At 22.0% G+C, this 21,155-nt stretch overlaps 5 protein-coding genes across 5 annotated transcripts; 2 read left to right on the forward strand and 3 right to left on the reverse strand. All coding sequences in view use genetic code 6, as the record gives it.

Annotated features, from left to right (window-relative positions):
• Positions 1-2,233: 2,233 nt before the first annotated feature.
• Positions 2,234-5,558, reverse strand: TTHERM_00443090 (transmembrane protein, putative; the record flags this gene model as incomplete). The annotated part of the gene is made up of 9 exons (XM_001033222.2): positions 2,234-2,738; positions 3,007-3,156; positions 3,282-3,712; positions 3,772-3,969; positions 4,304-4,440; positions 4,933-4,966; positions 5,039-5,176; positions 5,226-5,378; positions 5,430-5,558. The coding sequence occupies 9 exons, from the start codon at positions 5,556-5,558 to the stop codon at positions 2,234-2,236; spliced, it is 1,875 nt and encodes a 624-aa protein (XP_001033222.2).
• A 1,088-nt stretch (positions 5,559-6,646) lies between these two features.
• On the reverse strand, positions 6,647-9,910 carry TTHERM_00443100 (eukaryotic translation initiation factor 3 subunit B, putative; the record flags this gene model as incomplete). Its single annotated transcript, XM_001033223.2, has 9 exons — positions 6,647-6,759; positions 6,823-6,892; positions 6,954-7,032; positions 7,087-7,573; positions 7,636-7,918; positions 7,988-8,553; positions 8,946-9,247; positions 9,463-9,604; positions 9,748-9,910. The coding sequence occupies 9 exons, from the start codon at positions 9,908-9,910 to the stop codon at positions 6,647-6,649; spliced, it is 2,205 nt and encodes a 734-aa protein (XP_001033223.2).
• A 1,037-nt stretch (positions 9,911-10,947) lies between these two features.
• On the reverse strand, positions 10,948-12,484 carry TTHERM_00443109 (hypothetical protein; the record flags this gene model as incomplete). The annotated part of the gene is made up of 6 exons (XM_001470646.2): positions 10,948-11,198; positions 11,254-11,515; positions 11,579-11,695; positions 11,789-12,013; positions 12,073-12,233; positions 12,349-12,484. The coding sequence occupies 6 exons, from the start codon at positions 12,482-12,484 to the stop codon at positions 10,948-10,950; spliced, it is 1,152 nt and encodes a 383-aa protein (XP_001470696.1).
• Positions 12,485-16,154: 3,670 nt separating this feature from the next.
• TTHERM_00443110 (MFS transporter) lies at positions 16,155-18,476 on the forward strand (the record flags this gene model as incomplete). The annotated part of the gene is made up of 1 exon (XM_001033224.3): positions 16,155-18,476. One exon carries the CDS (start codon positions 16,155-16,157, stop codon positions 18,474-18,476), a length of 2,322 nt encoding a protein of 773 aa, XP_001033224.2.
• A 448-nt stretch (positions 18,477-18,924) lies between these two features.
• TTHERM_00443120 (hypothetical protein) lies at positions 18,925-20,886 on the forward strand (the record flags this gene model as incomplete). The annotated part of the gene is made up of 4 exons (XM_001033225.2): positions 18,925-19,718; positions 19,848-19,971; positions 20,101-20,174; positions 20,225-20,886. Coding segments are annotated over 4 exons (1,482 nt in total), but the record flags the coding sequence as incomplete, so codon positions are not given.
• Between the last annotated feature and the right edge of the window lie 269 nt (positions 20,887-21,155).

Raw genomic sequence — 21,155 nt, forward strand, 5'->3', positions numbered from 1 at the left:
TATGTTTTGTATTAAAGATTTGCAAAATCCCTATCTTAGATAATGTATCTTCCATAACAAACAAAATAATAATACTCATCCTAAATTTTAAATTATTTTAATTTAAATAAAAAGTAAACATTTTATTAATTGAGTTATTTTACATATTTGTTCACTAAAATAGTACCATCGCATTATCTGCTACTTAAAAATCCATCTCTAATTTGATTAAAATCAACTGTTAATTCAAAATAAAAAAATTATATTTGACCATTTTGTTATCCGTCTTAGGGAGTGATATAAACTTAGTTATTCTTTATGAATTATTTATTTATTAAAATTATTTTATTAAAATTAAAATCTTACATCAATATAATATTATGGAGTATTCGTCACTGACATATCTAGCCGCTTTTTTCCATCATAATTATCATTTGGAGTAAAAAATTTAAAACGCCATTGTTGCTAACTCTCTAAGTAATTGTGGTAAAATACACAATTCAATTCCTTATAAAAAATAATATAAATAAATAATACAAAAAATAATTTACTTCTATTATCATAAATTGTAGAGATCCTACGATTTAGCTTTTAACTATTACTAAAAGGAATCCTATAACAAATAAATAAATATATTATTTTTAACTACGATCCATTATAAATTGAGCTTATGTTTTAGTAAAAGAAGTAAATTGTTTAATTATATTTTTTAATCTTAATTTTCAGAATATTTTATTAAAAGGCTGAAGCAGATTTTCATGTAATTAAAAAAAACTTATATTCTTGAAACAAAATTAAAAAAATATATTTTTAAAAATTTAATAAATAAGATATAAAGGATAATGAGAACAAGAACCCACAAGAACTACATTTTTGAATCAGCACAATTTTAAAAAATCTAACTAATTTATAAAATTTTTTGAAGTTTTTAAAATATGAGAATTTGAATTATAATTAACTTATTAAAATAAAAACTTAGTAAATTTGTTTTTTGAAAAATAAATTCTTTGAAGTAAATTAACTAACTCTTTTTTTTATCTATTGATTAAGATACCAGTCTTCCCTTAATAATTTTGATTATTTATATGATAGATTTTTCTCATTTATTATTATTAGATAAAGAAAAAAATAATAAATTATTTATGCAATGTATTTTATGATATAAAATAAATATAAAATTTCAAAACAAAAACATTCATTCATTCTTATTTTTAAATTGTTTCAGATTGATTTTACTTATCTAGTGTATTCTATTGATCTCTTTAATTTTAAGAGCAATTATTTTTCTTAAAAATTTTGATAATTTTAAAAGAATTTATTTAATTATTTGCTAGCTAAACTTATGTGTTTGATAAATTCAAATCACTAAATTATTCATCTTCTTGTTATTATAATTTTTTTTCAATTATTTTTTATTTAACCAGGTCATAAATCTATATGCTCAGAGTTAATAGCATAAAAAGTGGCTAAATTAGTTAAACAATTTAGACATTTATTAAAAAAGAATAACTAATAGCATCAATATCTTAAGTATATTCAGAGATATTATTTTAATCACAGTAATAATTGAGCACCAAGAATTAAATTTATAGCAACAACCAAAATAGATAATTAATTATAAAATATATATTAGTTAATTTAGAGAAAAAAGGCCTCAAGTAGATAACGATTATCAAAAGGTTTAAATAAAGGATTATAGATACAATATTTGCTGCTTTCCAGTTATTACTCAGTTAAATAAAGCAGGTAGGTAGGAGAAAAGACTCATAAAATTAGTAAATAATTATAAAATTTCTTCTCAACTTTGATTCGTAAATAGTTTCATTTTATATTTTCTTTTTAGTAATTTCTTAAAAGCTCATCTCTGGTTACATATTATTTTCATCATTTAAATATGTGTATTGTTATTTATATATATACACTGTTAATATAAATAAAATGAGTGTAATAAATTATTTAATTCCTAACTATTCAATACTTGATGATAAAAAGAATTCTTTTACCTGTTAGTTGATACTAACTACGAAGATTGATATTATTAACTGAAAATACTAAATCAGCAATGATGAGAATAAAGATTAGTAGACTTTAATTGAAATTTGTTTGACTTTATCTTGATAAATTTTCTCTGATAGGATGTAAAATAGTGCAAAGAGAAAAGAACATATAGCAAATAAAATGATAGCTTAACCACAGTTGACTAAAATGTGATAAGGAAGTTCCATTTTTAAATATTTAATGTTTTAGTATTATATCAAATAGTTATCTAATAGTTAGCTAAATAGGTTTAAGAATTTAAACTACTAAGAAGGTAATTTTCCTACAATATTTTTTATATTTATTGAATTGAAAATAAATAAAAAAAATATTTATAAATTGTTTAGTAATATAATTTACCTGACAAAATTTCTAAAACAGAGTAAATTTACTTTGGTAAGTTTACATTCAAAAGATATAAATAAGCTAATTTTTATATTGTTAAGCTAGAAATTAAGATTCGATAGCTAGAGTTAGATCCAATGTTTTCAATTAAGCTCATAACGGAAGTGCTAACAACCAATACAGATGATGTTGATGATGATAACTGTTAAATCTATTATATCTTTTATTCAGTAAAAACCTGAGAATTATAATTTAAGAATGTCTATTAGCAAAAATTATTGATATTGTCATAACCTTCATAACAACTTGTACATTGATTTTGATTAGCATCTAAACATGTCTTGCAATGTTCAAAACAAGAAATACAATTTTAATTACTTATCATTTAAAATTATATAAAAATAAAATTTATTTATTTGTTAATAAGTATATAAAAATCTTATTTTTTGATAAATATTTTGTTATGTTTTAGAGATTAACTTTAAATTAAAATTAAATTTTATTTCTTATTAATGAAATTTTATAAATTAAAATAATAAATAAAGATTGCTTGAAAAGCAAAATTAAAAATTTTTAAATCTTTCAAGAAAAATTAAATTTATAAAATATTTTTGTTTTATTATCAATATAAAAAATCATCATTACCTGATAAAATAGCCATTATTAACATCACATACTTTGCATTACTTATCTTAAAACATATAAAAATCTGGAAGTTTACAACTTAGACATTAATATTGATTAGGGCCTTCACATGTTTAACAGGAATGGAAGCAACTCAAACAATTTTATCCACTATTAAATTATAAAATTTTATTTAAATTTAATAAAAAAAAAAAGAATTATTTTTATAAAAATTTAAATTTCTTTAAATAAAATAATATTATAGCCTAAAAATAAAAGAACTTTAATCAATTTACTTTATGTAATAACCGTTTGAGATATTGCAAGTGTTGCAAGAGAAGTCTTCAAATAAATAGTATCCTTATTTACACTTCATACATGCTATAGAATCTTTACACTAATCACAATTAGGAATAGAGCATTAAGTACATGCATTTCCAACCATTTAAAACTCACTTTTGCACTAACATTAATTATTTATTAAGACTGCATTTTAAACGCAATCACAAGTCAAATCAGCATGATTTTATATTGATAAGCTAGGGCATGATTTTTCACATGTAATATTATCTGGCTAAAGAAAATAGCTTAATAAACATTATAAACACTACTGACTATTTATTGCTTACTAACAATCATCACAATAATCCCTGCAAGTGGCTAAAAAAAATTTTCTATGCCAAATGATTATAACTCCAGCTTCTTTAATTTACAAAGACATTATTTCCTAAATAAATTCATTAAATTAATTTTTTTTTTTTAAATATTAATAAATAAATAAATTACTGCATCACTAATCTTCTTTATTCTACTAAATCCAAGATCATAATTAACTAATTTTCCTTAATAAGGATAATTTAAATTTGAAAACCTATATTATGAGTTCTTCCAATCTGATTAAATAATATCTACTTTTTATGTTTGAATATTATATCTGAAAATTATTTTTTAATCACCACTATCATGATAGACCATGATTATATTCTAATTAATAAAAAAACGTTTAATTAATTATCTATTAAAGAAATTTAAATAAAATAAAATTCAAGATATAATTATTTAAATAGCTGATTGTTTATGTATTTTTGTTTTATTAATTTGTGTTTTTGAATTTTTTGAGAGAAAGGATAAAAAATATATTAATTTTTATTTTCTAATTTTTTTTTAATTTGATATTAAAAGAAAAACAGTTTAGAATTTTTGATTCAAATTTAAGAGGATCCATTAAATTTTTTAATATGTGATTACTTTCTTAAATCAGTTAAATAATTAATATTAAATATCTTTTAAGTTAATCAAATAAAATTAAAATCATTACTTATATTACAAGAGAATTCTAAATTATATTATTTGTTTGTTTTATTTAACCAGAAGTTTACAAAACAGTAAAAGTGCTGAAATCGTAGAAGGTGTAAGTTTAGTCTTCTTATGTAGCATATATACAAATAAATTAGCCTAATATTAATTAATTTTTAAATTTTAAAAACTTTTTATTAAAAATAATTACTCCATTAGATTATACTACTTTTGAAGTAAATAAAAACCCATCATAATTTGTTGTTATTTATTTTAAACATTACAAATTACTTGATTTAACATCTAATTAGCAAATTATTTGTATATTGCTATTATTCTTGTAAATAAAGAGATCAAACTATTTCTATTTTTAATAATAGAATTGTTTAAATTCTTTTTTAATTTTTTTCTAATAATATTTAAAAATAAAAAGCAAATAATATTTAAAATGATAATAATAAATTACATCAATTAAATAAAAAAAATATTTATTGCTTTCAGAACTGACATTAATAATATAAGATTTATATATCAAATGATTTGAAGTTATGATATGATCTTAAAATGATTCATAACAATTGCTAATTTCAAAAATCTTCGTATTGTATTTAAGATTTTTATAATCCGTATCTTGGATCACTGTATACATACCATTCTAAGGAATTAAGTAATAGTAATATTGTCCCTAGATTTTAAATTATTTTAATTTAATTTAAATAAAAAAATAAAGATTTATATATTTATTTAGCTATATTACCTATTTTTTCACAAAACCATCTAATGATAAATATGGATTTTAAGATTCATCTCTAATTTGATTAAAATCAACTCTTAAGTCAAAAGAAATTAAGAAAACATATCCGTATCTAGAATTTTGGATATAAACTTAGTTATTCTTTATGAATTATTTATTTAAATTATTTTACCAAAAATTAAAATATTACATCTATATAATATTATAGTTGTTCCATGTCTTTTAAATTATCCCTCACCGTTTATTTATCATTTCCATCATAATCACCATTTTCAACAAAAAATTTAACATTAAGATCTCCAAATTTTCCATCTATTGGATCGTATAATACACAATTCAATTCCTTTTTAAACAAAATAATATATATAAATAAATAACATAAAAAATAATTTACTTCAATGATAAGAATGAATTATTATCCTACGGCTTAGCTTTGCACTATTACTAATAGGAATCCAATAGCAAATAACTAAATATACTGTTTTTAACTGTGATTAATTATAAATTAAGCTTATATTTTCATAAAAGAAGCAAATTGTATAATTGTATTTTATTATCTTAATTTTTAGTTTATTTATTAAAAGATTGTAGAAAGTTTTCATGTAATTAAAAGCTTATTTTCTGGCATAAGTTTTATAGGATTGAATTTAAATAAATAAATATTCTTTTATTAATATTATGGCCCTGATTAAAACAAAAATTGCAAAAGATAATTTTCAATTTTAACATTTTGAAATAATATCTAAAAATATTTGTATTTTTAAAATCTTTCTTCCATTTTATATTTATGAAAAAGAAAGACTTAAACAAGTTTGTAATATCTTATAAGAATTTCTTCACACAGATTTTTTTAATCAAATGTTAAGAAAATCTACTCTTTTTTTTTAGAGTTGATAAATAATCAATAAGCACCATAATCGATAAAATATTTCTGAAAAATTAAATTGCATATTTCTCTACATATTTGATATGACACAAAATTTAAAAAAAGATATTTTTTTTAATTTAATAATCAAGAAAAAAAAAAGTATTTTATTCAAGCATATGAACTAGTTCAATTTCTTTTGTCAAAATTGAAAAACAAAAAGAAATGTTAATTGCTATGAATTTCAATTAATAGATTAAAATAAATATTTTTTTTGTAATTTAAGCTTTTAATTTTGTTTAAATATTAAATTTCTTCACTTTAATGCAAAAATGCTTAAATAAATTTTAAAAATTCTAAGTAAAAATTTAGACTATAATTAATTGTAAAGTATAAAATTTTGAATTAGAAAAATTAAATTAAATATATAATTTAAACTGATTACATTTGTTAGTATTTAGAATAATTATACATGAATGAAAATAATTTTAAATAAAGAGTCCCAAATAACAGTGAGAACAGCATTATTAAAAATATATACGTAATATGAATATTATTAGTTGATATGGTAAGATTTAGATTCTCCTTTCAAAAATTAGAGCATTATTGGTTATTTGTTGATGTTGTAATTAAAGTAACTCATTAAATTTTTAAAAGTTAATGAATGTTTGTGTTTGATATAGTATTATATTCTTTTAAACTTAAGAATTTAAATAAGATTATGTTTTAAGCTTCTTTCATGCATATCAGTTGTTAGGATCTTCGATTTCTTCTTCATCAATGATTTCAGTTTGTACAACTCTTTCGTTTTCAATGAATTCATCATAAACAATATCAGTCTCATCTTCTTCATCAAAACCTATATAAATAAGTGAATAAAATTATTAATATACTTAATAAAATTAATTAATTAATTAATTACCTAAAAGAGCAACTCTTTCTTGTTTAGTATCTTTCCATTCTTTTCTCTTGGCATTTAAATATTCTAAGAACTTATATTTTATAATAAATTATTATTATTATTAATTATAACATATCAATTAATATTATTACTTCTTATTTTAATTTGTCTCTTTTTTCTCTTCTTTCATGTTCTTTCTTATTGATAATCTTATCGTCTTCTTCTTCGTAGCTATTTTTTTAACATTTTACTATTATGGTGTTTCATTAATAATTTAAAATTTACGTTTTTTTGTAATCCTTGTAAGTGGTTTGGATTAATGATTCCTACTTTTCGTCAAGTAAATGAGTAAGTCTAGGTCTCCAAATTATATTTTTAATACCAGCAGGGTCAGTTATAGTATCCTTGAAAATTTAATCACCAAAAGCAGTCCAAATTTGGAATGATTTTGTTTTTTGAGAGCTAGTAAATATGTAACGTCCTGATTGATCGTAAGCAGCACTATCAATATATGATAAGTTATTGTAAGATCTGGTAATTTCACTAATTAATTTGCCCTTATCCTTACGAGTGAAACCAGTTTCCATATAACCACAATAGGAAGAATTAATATCCTTATTAATCAAAACAAAGAATCCACTGCTGTTAGAGAACTAGATTTCGTTTGTATTTTTATTGCTAAATCTACCAGCATCTTTAATGGTATAACTCTTGCTTTCTTCTTCAATATGGTAAATTTAAGTGTGATAAATCATAGACTTTTATTCTCCTCCTAATAATTTGCAAATTTAATTTAAAATTTATAAGCTATCCAAAATAAATTATTGATCTTACTTAATTCGCCAGCCTTGTAAATTAAACCAATACGACCTTAGTAAGGATCGACAGAGTAAGTGTGAACCTTTTCATTAATTTCTTGTTCACAGATATCCATTTAACCTTTGTTACGAATATTGGCAACTTATATAGTATGGGAAGAGGACTATTAATTAGATTTTTTATTCTTAATCTTTTTAATGATGGCAATAACGTATTGACCATTGACACTTGGGAAAATATCAATATCAGAACTTTCGTTGCTAATTGTTCTCCACTTGAATTCTCTTCTACTAGGAATCTTTTTATTACAAATTAATGTCAGTATATGTAAATAAAAACAATTTGATTTTAATATTTAAATGCTTACTTCAAACATTGAAATTCTAGTTGAGACTTGCTTATCGTGTTCACGATGAGGACCATAGTAAGAACAGCCAATAAGAATATTTTACTTGCTAGACCAGAAAAATTTCTGTACATTTCTAATATTTATTGATGTAGGATTTTTTGAACTATCTTCAAGCATTTTCATTTCAGGGAGTTCGTAAACGGAGACCTTGTGATCATCGATTTTACCAATATATTTACCATCGTAACTCCATTTCATAGTAGTCCAAACATCTTGTTGTTTAGCTTTGAAAACTCTGAGTACCTTAACTTCGTTAAGTTACCATACGATGAAATTATCTTCATTAGGAGCATCGACAATAGTTCCGTTATAAGAAAGAATATAGTTTTCGCAAGGAGAGAATTCGATATTTTTAACTTCAGGGTGAGGGAAGAAAGAAAGCTTTTTCAAATCTTTTCCACCATATAATCTGAAACCAGTAGGTAAAATTTCAACCATGTAAGTACCATTCTTGCTCCAAACGATTTCATTAGTAGAGCTTTCAAGGGGTGTGTACAAATTTTCAGGATTGACTGGAGCTTAACCTAATTGTTGGCATAAAAAAGAATATTACAATCTCAATATAAAAAGCGTTTGTATTTTATAAAAATTAATGCATGTTAATTTCGATGATTATTTCTGATTATCAATTTAATGTGGCTGATTTGCATAATTAATTTTTATTGAGTAAAAAAATATTATAATTGCTAAATTAGGTTTTATTTCTATCAAAATATATTGTTAAAAGGGTTGTTAATTGTTGATTTGTTTTTTTTAATTGATTGCGATTGATTTTCTATCCATTTTTAAAATAATTATCAAGTAGCACTTTGCTAACTAAGCTAAAATTAAAAAAACTTTTGATTTATTAATTTTTTTTGTTTTTTTAAAAAGAAGAAAATAAAAATATCTTTTATTGAAATAAACAAAGTATTACCTTCTTCAACAGGCTTCATTAAAATGTTTTAAAGTTCGTTTTCTAGATGGGAAACCCAGTAATTATAGACCTTGTTACCGATTTATAATGACATTAAACTTTTTCTGTTTTCAAAGTTCCACTCTAAAAGTTCTCTTTTGGTCAAATTAACAGGAGCTGTGAATTCATCAGGACAGTCAAGAGCTTGTTAGAAACTATACAAAGAATAAGCGCTCAATTAATATTTCATGAATTTAAGACCGTTCAATTTATTTAAACCTTCTTAAGCATTAGTAGCGTTATCGAAAGCGAGAATGCAGATACTGTTTGATTTAATTTTAAAAATAAATTTAAACATCATCTAATTTTTACATTACTAATTTTCTATTAAACATTAAACAACTTAATGATTGATTTAAAATTGAAAATTTATATTATATTAATATATTATTTTTCTTTATCTTAATCTTATTTAACTAACTAAAGTTAAATTTTCAGTCATTAATTCTAATACACTTTAACTTAATAAATAATTTACCCTTAAAAGTTTCCATCGTTGTCAAGTTAGAATTCGATAACTTTAATCTTTTCAAGAAGAGCAGTTGGTTAAAGAATTTTATTTTAGAAGAAAGTTTTAAATTGTTCAGTTTTTGCTGCTTCAGTATTGGGTAAACCAGTAACTATAATAATTAAAAAATATTTTATAAAAAAAAGCCTTAATAGATAAGAAATCAATGAAATTTTCTTGCAAACAAACAAATTAATGAATGATTGTGATGAATCTAGACATTTGGATATTATGCAAAATATAAAGGCAAATTACCAATAATAAACTCATGATATGATCTATCTAAGAATGGCTTTTGAATATAATCTGAGCTCAATTCTTCCTATTCTTCTTTTGCTTTTGCTTTTAAGAAAGGTTCTAATTCTGGGGTATCCTTTAATTCTTAAGAAAAATCTATTTCTTTGTATAAATCGACCATTTTTATATATTTTGTGCCTGTTTTTTAACTCTTTTCCTAATTATTATTGTTTTTATTTAATTAATTTTAATGTATGTGTGTATCTTCTTTTAATTAATTTGTTTTATTAGATAATTGTCTCTATGCAATTTTGAAAGAATCTTTTTTCCTATTGAATTTAACTTAATATAATTAATAAAATTATGGCTATTTCTCCCTAAATTTGCCTCCTTATTTAGCTTTTCTTTATAATATAAAATATATTGAAATGTCTATTATAATAAAAAACTTATCTACATTTCATTAGCTATTTAAAATCATTTACAAAAATAAAATGTTTCACATTAATAAAATTTATATACAAATTTACTCAAATTATTAATATAATTTAAGCTTTTAAAATTATTATGTTAAGCAAGCGACTTGGTACACTAATTGCTAATTAATAAATTAATAATATAAAGATCTTTTAGAACTTACTATCATTGCAAAAAAAGAAATGTAAAATAAAAAATTTAATTTTTTATTTAAACTTTTTTTCTATTTAATTCTACTTAAAAATAGCTTTTAATTTAAAAATAAATAAATATTTATTTTTAAAATAATTCTAAAGCATAAAATAAATCAAATAAATTTACTTTTTCAATAATCTAATTAAATTTGCATAATTTAAATTTATAAAATAAAGTTGTTTTTTCAAATTGATTCTTTGACATACCTTAATTAATATAATGTTTTAAATTAAAATTCAAAATATCTTTCAAGTGATAGGTTTTTTAAGTTAAAAATTAAATTTTGGTTTTTAAAATTTATTCTGAGTTTATTTACTAATTAATACACAATATTTAAATAAATTTATTAACTTATTGATAAAAAGCTTAAAAAATAAAATCATTGTGATTAAATACAACAATTTTTTATACAGATTATTTATTAATAATATAAGAAACTAAAGATTATAAAACAACAAACATAATTTAGTTTTTTTTAGTAATTATAAAATTTATACATAAGATTAATATTATTTATGCTATTAAATTAAACATATAAATTTAAATTCATTTTTTACTTTTACTTCCTTTTTTTCCTTTCTTTTTTTTCTTGTAAAAAACTTTATACCAAGCATCATACTTTCTACTCCAAATATCTTCTTTAAACATCTGTGCCCTTTCTCTTATACGATTTTCCATTTCTTTTAAATTCCAAGATCTAATAGAATGATCAAATGAACCACTATAAAGCATATTATCAGCAAAGTCTATGCAAACTACTCCGTCTTCGTGTCCTATAAAATCCTCAACTAACGTTACTTTATTTTATTATTGCTTATTAAGATAATTTTGCAACTTTTATTAAATACTTACATTTTGTAGAAAGATCCCAAACTTTAATTCTACGATCATCTCCACCTGTGTAAAGATAATTATCTAAAATCTTCATGCATAAAATCCAATCTTTATTATTTTCTATTATATAATTTGGCTAAACATTTTCTTAATCTAGTGAATCTAAATCATAAACCTCCATAATATTGTTAATTGTAGCTATAATAAGTTAATTTTCATAGGTAATAAAGCTAGTAACTGAAGTACTTGTGAAATGAACGCTCTTAGTAACCTTAGAATTCTTATATTTTTAATTAAAATACATATTTTAAAATAATCATAAATATTTTATTTGAATATTTACATCACTGTTTATCTCCACAAATGTATTTTTATTTGTAATTGCTTAAATGTATTTTTTATTAATCCTCATTAAGTTTACAGGACCATTCAAATGATATATTGTTTCATTCATTCCATTCTAATTAAAAAAAGTTAGTTTTATATTAATAAATACAAAAAGGTCTTTAAAATTATTTATAAAAACAGTTTTATTATAAGCTTCAAGATTTACCATTGTATCCCAAACTCTAATAGTTTAGTCAAGTGATGCAGAAATTAATAAACGGGTATTTAAAAATTCTAATTCTGTAATTGCTTCAGAGTGTCCCTTATAGAGGGAATTCAAACTACCTTCTTTTATATTCCATGAACAAATTAAACCATCTTCATAACCTCCATAAACTGAATTCTCGCTAAAGCATGCTGCTGTAAATTAATCAATTGTTTTCTTTGAGTCCTTTATATTATTTTTTTTAACCATTAAAACATCTTAAATTGATAGTTTATTTTTTTTACTTTGTTTTTCTATTGCTATACATTTTCTTCATCTCTATTTACATCATCATCATCTCCTGATTATTAATCATCATCTTTCTAATAAGCCATCTATGAAGTATCATTTCCATCTCTACTTAATAATAGCTTAACTGTAATCTTACGCTCTATTAAATCCCAAGCTAATTTTAAATAGGTAAATTATTAATATATGCTAATAAGTTATCATGAAATTCTGAAAATTATTTTTTTGAGATTAGCAGTTCTAATCTTGAAATATAATTCTTGCAAATTTACCTCTAATGCATCCATCTTTAGAGGCAGATAGCAATAGACCAGAGTCAGGACCATAAGGAGAGTAGATCTTAATTACTCCATCCTTATGTCCTTTTAACTTATCTTTATAGGCCTTCGATTTGAAAACCTTTTTCATTGATAGGTTTATTTGTTAATGGTAAATAAATAAATTAATCTTATTTAATATAAAATTTTGAAATTAATTAATTAATTAAAGATAGTTTCTTTTTAATAATATAACTAACTAGCTAACTATCTTTGAACTTAATATACTAAAAATAATGAATAGATAAATATCAAAAATGTATCTAAATATTCAAATTATTTAATATAAACGAATAAATACCACTCATTTACCTAAATAATTAAACAAGTTATTATAAATTTGTTAGAGATAATAATTATAATCCAGAAATGTCACAATTTTAAGTCAGATTTATAACTATTTTATACTTTCAATGAATAAATTTTTCTTTCATTTAATTAACATTACCTAAAAAATTATGTAATGTTTGCTATAATAAAGTATTTGTTTTATAAATTTATAAATCAAAGGATCAACTATAACTCCTCATTAATTATTAAGCATGGCTATATATAAGTAGCTAAATAATATTTTCAAATATTTTTCTTTTATATGGTAGAAATTTTAAATGTTTAAAATCAAATAAACAATTAAAAAATATATTTTACAACCAAGAAAATGCTTTTTAATTAAATTTTTTTTATTTAATTAATTTATTACCAATTAAAATTTTATTAAAAAGATAAATAACAATAATTTCATATCGAAAGATCAAAATCATGCTTTTCTTTAATTTTAATAGCAAAGATTCAAAAGATAATAATTTATTATCTGTTTAAAATATCTAATTTCATTTTTGAAAAAAAAAATTAATTATTTGATTGTTTCTTCTTTCAAGTTTGGTTAAAACAAACACAAATTACTTTTTTAATAAAAATTTCCAAATAATTGTTGATATAATAGCACAGAATGACTTAATTTTTATATACGTCACTATTTGTACTATTATTATTATTAAGTAATTTCTTATCAAGTAAGTGGCTCATTTTATTAAATGATTATCATATAATTCAATAATTTATTATAATGTATTGTATTGAAATCTGAGCTTAGATAGCTTTAGCTTTTACAATTTCTCTAGTTTGTAGGGATGTAGCACTCTATCACCTGTATCGCAAATAGAAATTTAAATGTATATTAATTGAATCTGGATATATAGATTAGTCTTATCTGGAATTTATCTGATCAAGGTTTTCAGCTTGTTCTGTAATTTTTTGTAAATCCTATCTGATGGATGATTGATTTCTTTATAAATTAAGAAAAGTATTTTCTCTCGATTAAAGCAACTATATTCTTTAAAAGTTCCTAATAGACCTTCAATTCTGTTGGAAGTAAAATTTCCTTTGCAAATTTCCTATTAGCGTGAGGGTCAGATTTATTAGTGTACTTGTATGGTTTATTATAAGAAACTATTCAGATCCATAGGAATAAACTCATGTTTTGTTTCTAATTTATTATATAAAAATTCAAGAATATAGATAATATGATGGTATTATTTCTTATTTTTCCTACACTGCTTATAAAATTTTAGTAAACTTACTCAATTATTCCTACAATTAAAAGCTTTAGGTATAAGAGTAATCATCACCTAATGAGTAAGTGAATGGACTTTCATCACTCTCTACTATAGCATCATTGGAGTTTATTTATTAGTTAATTTATCTTCTATAACTTCACATGATATAAAGGTACCAATATAGATAGATTGATATTTTTTTCCATTCCTAGTTATTAGCAAATAATTGAAGAGCAGAAACGATAAACTTTTCCATACTTATGTCTATCTTTATTTATTTAATTTGCTTTTTACTTAAATCCCACAGATATTTTGTAAGCCCAGTTATTTTATTTTTAAAGTGTAATATGATTATAAATAATAAAAAAAAAATATTATGGAATTATTTATTCTATTAATCAGAAAAAATAAAAATGGAGCTTGATTTTTTTTTGATAAAAAATAAAAATTAAAAGATTAATTTGAAAGGGGGATTTCCTCTTTCAATTTTCATAAAAAATTCAAATTCATTCAACTTTCTAGCTTCAACTGAATGTAATATTAAGGAATTTTAATTTTTTGCAAAATTTGAAAATAAATAAATAAATTCCTTCCTTTATATTTAATCTCTTAATTTCATTTTTGATTAATAGAATAAATAATTCCTTCCATAATATTTTTTAATCCATTATTTATTTATTTTATATATACACATATTACACTTTAAATATAAAATGGCTCTGCTTACAAAAAATTTGTGGGATTTAAGTATAGTGTATATAGAAATATTTAGAATAAAGCCAACAAATATAGCTCTAAACCAAAATGTCTATACTGAATTACATTCTAATTAGTTCTGATTATTAATTTATTTTAACATAGTATGGATTCTAAATACCCACCATCAGTAATCTTTATTCATAAAATTTTCATCTTAAAACGTTGTTTTCAAATGTACATTTACAATTTATAGCTTCATTAGTAATTGTATTTTCGCTTTTTGAGACGCACTTAAATCATTTAGGTTGATAATGGAATAGCTTTATAAGTTTCTGCTTAATTAATTAATATATCCTTCTTCTATAGAGATTTTTGAGTAAAAGAAGGTTTAAGTTCATATGTTTATTTAAATCTAAATGAACAAGAAAACCTTCTTTTTTAGCTAAGAATTAATTTTTGTTTTTGAAAAAGATTTTACAAATTTATTTACTTTAAAAAAAATTTTTTTACTGACAATATTAAAAAAGATTTCTGTATTTTGAATGATTTTCATAAGTATTTTAAAAATAAATATAAAGAAAATAATTAAAATGTAGAAAAAAAAAATTTAATCAGTAATATAATATAGGAACAGAGAGATACAAGAAATTAAAAAATTTTGTTAAAAAATCCTGACTTTTATATTTTATTTTTAGCAAAGTTTTACCATCATTTTAAGTATTTCATAAATAGTTTAAAATTAAATCTTAGCTGATAATTAATTGTTTACAGTAATTAGCAAAACTTTTAAGATCTTCTTTGAATACAATATTTTAATAATGTTTATTAATTAACTATATTATAGTATTTCCTTGAAATAATAGAAATGAATATTTTTTAAACAAGAAACTGCCAAAATACAATCATGAATCAATATATTTTACATTAATTAAGCTTAATTGTTTAAAGGTATCTTTAGAATTAAAAGAACTATATCAAAAAAAATAAGAGCTAAAAATAATAAATTTTTATTATATATAAGATTAATTTTAATCTTATTCAAAAGACTTTTCCATTTATTTGAATTGATTGAAAAACATTTTTATTTTTTGATAATTTTTAGAACTTAAATAGTCAAATAATTTTATTTTATTTTTGGTAAAATAAATAATAAAATTTAATTTGGTATATCTAAATATTAATGATTTTTTAAATTGTTATTTTTTTTTATATTTTAGTATTTATTTACTTAGAATTTATTACTTACATAAAATAAATTAATGAATTAATTGCTTTGAATCTTGAAAATTCATAAATGAATAGATAGATTCAATAAAATAGAAAAAAAATTTTGTCAATAATTTATATTTTAAATTTGCTTGTAACTAAAGTTAGATGAAAATCCTAAAATCTGAAATAAAAAACACTTAATCAACTAATACACCACTTTTAAATCTATTTTTTAATTTCTGATTTTATCCAATTTTCCTATAATATCATGAGATCCAATTAATCATTATAATATTGATGGAGTAATAAATAGAAATAATTATTTAGGATAAAAATTCATTGTAAATAAAAACTAGCACTTAGTAAAAAAGATATATCAACAGTACTAACATAAACAAATAGCTATTTATTCAAGATTCATTTAATTTTAAATAGAACCATAAGCTAGGCTTATTAATTCAAAAATAGCAATAAATATTTAAACTACAATCCTAAAAATAGAGTAGATTTTTCATATTTGCTATTTTAAAAATTAGACCCATTTATAACATATTTAATATTACAAAAGAAATTAATTAAAAGCAAAATATAAAAATGCAGGTAGAAGAAGATAATCTTCCTCATCTTAGACTTTAAGAGGAATAAAAGCAATAAATTGATTAAGAATATGAAGCTAACTAATCCATACCTATTAATAAGCAAGTGCCGTAACTAAGTGAAGAAAAAAGATAAATTATAATTAGGAATTAAATTTTTGTTTTTATTTTGACTTTTCTGGCTTATGCAGCAATTCACTCAACCAGAACTGCTTGGTCAGCTTCCAAACAAAGTTTAAAAGAGGATTTGGATGAAAAAGACGATCATTATTTAGGTTTAGTAGACACCTGCTTCTTACTGTGCTATGCTCTATCAATGAAATTTTTAGGAGGTTATTCAAGTCGTTTTTAGATTTAGTATTTTCTTGGCTTCGGAATGGTAAGTGCTTCTGTCTGCTTACTATTTATTTACTTTATCTGCCAAGTAAGTATAAATAAAGGATTTATTCTTTTAATGATGATGCTAAATGGTGTAAGTTAATCAACTGGGTGGCCATCTGTTGTTGCTTGTATGGGAAATTGGTTCGGAAATGGTAAAAAAGGTCTGCTAATGGGCATATGGGGTACAAATGGTAATGTTGGAAATATGATAGGCTATTTTATTTAAGATCTTGCTGTCAACGTTTTGGATTTGAATTGGAAATTCGTACTTTTTATAATAGGTATATTCCTCCTAATTATTGGATCTATAGTAATCTTTAACCTGGAGCCATATCCTAATAAATTAGGTATAACCAATGAAGATTTAGATATATTTTAACAGAATCAAAATAAAAAATATGGAAATAACTAATCTAAGAATGGTCAAGAAAATAACGATGAGGATGATAAGCGTAATTAAACTGTTGTTTTAGAAATGCCTAATAATTATTATGCATTTTAAGATGATTCTTAACAAAATCAAGAAGATAAAGATAAAGAAGAAAATAGTGGTGAACATAAGTAGATTCATGTTTAAAATAAAAAAAAGTAAGATGAAATAAGAATGTAAGAAGATGATGATGACTCTTAATAAAAAGATGCAGAAAATCCTTAATAGAATTAACAATAATAAATAAATGTAACAGAATCTAATTCTAAAGATTAAATTGTACATAGAAATGAATCACCAGTTTTGAATAGCAAAGTAAATCATTATTTAAAAAACGAAAAGTAATAAAATGAAGAAGAGGAAATACCCTCTTCAAATAACAATAAAAATAACAATAATAATGAGAATAACAATGACAATGATGACTTATCAGAAAATAATAATGATCGTATTAAAATTTACTAAGGAGGAGATAATTTAGCTTACTAAAGTGACATGCCAAATCAACATGAAATTGAAAACCAAGGATAAAAATAAAGTGACACATAGTCAAATATTATTGAAGGCTAGTCTAAATAAGAAGATTAGCTGAATGTATTCAATGCATGGTTAAAAGTACCGGGATTGACAATATTTGCACTAACTTAAGGAGGAGCTAAAGGAACTATCTATGGTTTAATGTTTTGGCTTCCTATTTACTTGTAAGAACATGGTTTAAAAAATTAAGCTGCTTTTATTTGCTCTATGAATGAAATTGGTACTTTAGCAGGAGGTTTGCTTTTAGGTATGCTTATTGATAAATTTAAAATGAAGGCTACTACTATTAGTATCTTTCTTATCATCAGCAGTTTTATTATGTTTATAATCCACTTCCTCCCTAATGGAGTTGCTGCTCCTTACTACATATTCGTTTTACTTATTGGTATATGCCTTGGTGGTCCTTATACTATGCTTGGTGGAGCTATTGCAATTGACCTTGCTTAGCAACCAGAGGTTAAGCACTATAAAAATATTACAGCTCTTCTAGCTGGTATTATTGAAGGATTTGGTTCTTTTGTTGCAGCATTTGTCTAAATAATTATTCCTTTGTTTGGCCAAAAATATATTTTCCTTCTTTTTACATTTTCATGCTTGTTTTCAAGTTTCTTCTTGTTGAAAAAAGCCAAGGTAGAAATAATAGAATCTTCTTACTACAAATACTTTTAAAAATGAATGAGGGATTTCCATATTTATTAGGATATTTATTTTAACAAATTTACATTTTAAACTTAAACACATAATTCATAAATAAACTCATAAATAAATAAACAAACAAATAATTTATTATATTTTCGTATATATTGTTGAATATTCAATTTTTAAAAATAAAAATAAAGAAAGCTCAAAATAATTTATTATATGAATAAAATTTTGCATATTTGTTAGTTTGTTTTCCTTATTTTTTAGTTTGGCCAAGTTAAATTTTTGTTTAATTAGATTTCTCTTTACGATTTGCTAATGTTTTAAACAATTTTATAAAAAAGAATGTGTTTTATAAGTTTCTTAAAATAATAATTAATTTCAAATGTTAATATCAAGCAAGCAAGCTAGCTATGAGTGTCATTAGATTTTTATAATAAGAGTCTTAAATTGTTTTTTGTTGTTCTATCTTTCAAAAATAAATAAATAAAATTGCAAAAAAAACTGTAAAAGTTGTTATTATAATATTAAATAACAAAAAGGCCAGCATACGTATATTTTTACATTCATACATACATTTACAAGCAAACAAACAAATAAGAAAAAAATATAATAAAAAATTATAAAAATCATTTAGTTCAAAGCAATTTAATTATAAAAATAAGTATATTAGAATATAATAGCTTTTCGAAATGTTTCGTTAAATACCAGTTTAAAGTAAAATATGCTTTTAGAGGGAGCACGAAAGAAAAATTATGCTTCATGAAAACAAAATTAAAAACATGAAAAAAATGATTGATAATGAAGCACCTCCTCAGTATGATTTTTTAGTAAGTAGAAAGAAAAAAGAAGCCTTGCAGCAATCAAGAGGAAACGAAATTCAAAGAGAAAATAAAATTTTAATTCATAAGCTCACTCAAATATTACATAGAAATAAGAATCCTAATGCACAGACACAACAAAATTAACATGGGTCTGCATTTAGCTCATCTCTTTATAGTAGCATGAATCCATTCAATACAACTAAAAATAGTCTCAACTAAGCCTTGCGTAAAAAGGAATTTGTTAAAATAGTCATAGAAAATTAAGCCTTGCTTAAACGCATTTAAAGCCAAAAATCTGAATATGATGTTAGAGCTTGGGAAAAAGAACGCTTAAAAAATGAAAAATACATATCTTAAATATCAGAGTATCAATACAAAGACTTTAAGCCAAATAAAACTCATGTTAAAATGGGAATATGGAAAGATAGATAGAGCAGCCAGCCAGTACTCAGTAAAATTATTATTTGATAGAATTCTATTTTATTTATAAATTCAAAACTATTTAAATTAATATAGATTTTTATCTATGTTTGTTTGTTTATCAAGGTGGATTGTAAATTAAAATTAAACTATTATATAGGCAAAAAACCAATAGGAAAGCTCTAGCCTCTTTTTAAAAATAAGAATCAATCAAGAATTATTTATAAAAATGGAAAAAAGATTGGCTCATTTATTTATCTTGTAGAAATCAAAGTATAATAAGGGTAAAAAATTAATAGCATTTTAAATCTTCATTCTTTCTATTGTTGATAAAATTATTTGTTTTATTGATATCTAAGTACAAATATCTACTGCTACTTAATATATTAACTTTTATAATATATAATTATTAGATATTTTACAATCCATCTTGAAAATCTCTAAAAGCAGCCTAACTAGTATAAAATTGAGCTGAGTGAAGAAGAAGGTAATAAACTCAACTAGTATTTCAAAAATAATTAATTTTTTGAATAATAGGGATGAATATTCTAATTAATGAATGTAATAATGATCCAGAACTTTTATTGGAAAGAATAAGAATAGATGAAAAAACTAAATCTTTCTTTTTTACAAGAAATGCTGATTTCCAAGATAAAGAATCTGGGATAAACCATAACCAATAAGGGGATAGCATTAATGAACATCATAACAATCAAAGCAATTTAGTGAGTTCTCCAATGAGTTAATAAAATTAAAAGCACAATAATTTAAAAGTTACTGAAGAAAAAGAAGAAGAGGAGGAATAGTCTATTATAAAATCAAAAGTAAATGATCATTCTTCTTCTCCTCACTAATAAGGACAAAGTGATTTTAATTAATCTAATCACAAAGAAAAAGTAGAAAATGATAAAACAAATAATTAAGAGTAAATAGATGAATAAAATTAAAAGTAATAAGAAAAAAATCATGGATAAGAAGATAATAATAATGAGGAAGAGGAGTATGAACAAGATTAAGAGGATAATTGATAGATAGATATAATTAAGTTTAAAGATTATAGTAATATATTATAATTAATATAAATTTATACTTAATAAGCTAATTGCAAAAATTGGTTGTTATATTATTATTGTAGTTATTTTTATATGCTGTTTTTAAGTAATTGTTTTTTTAAACCGAATGGTTAATTTAATAATCTTAAAAAGACACCTTTAATTAAAACTTAATTTTTTTCTCAAAAAAATTATTTATTATCGATTTATATTTAATTTTTAAGCTTAAAAATTTATTTTTCAATAGATCTAAAATTTTTATTTAATTCAATATTCAATTATACAAAATTTTAATTTTGTGTCAATAAAAAAGTTATTTATTTTTTCAAATGTGGGGTTGGGGTTGGGGTTGGGGTTGGGGTTGGGGTTGGGGTTGGGGTTGGGGTTGGGGTTGGGGTTGGGGGTTGGGGTTGGGG

This window comes from Tetrahymena thermophila, assembly GCF_000189635.1.
Source record: "Tetrahymena thermophila SB210 genomic scaffold scf_8254609, whole genome shotgun sequence".
NCBI lineage: Eukaryota > Ciliophora > Oligohymenophorea > Hymenostomatida > Tetrahymenidae > Tetrahymena > Tetrahymena thermophila.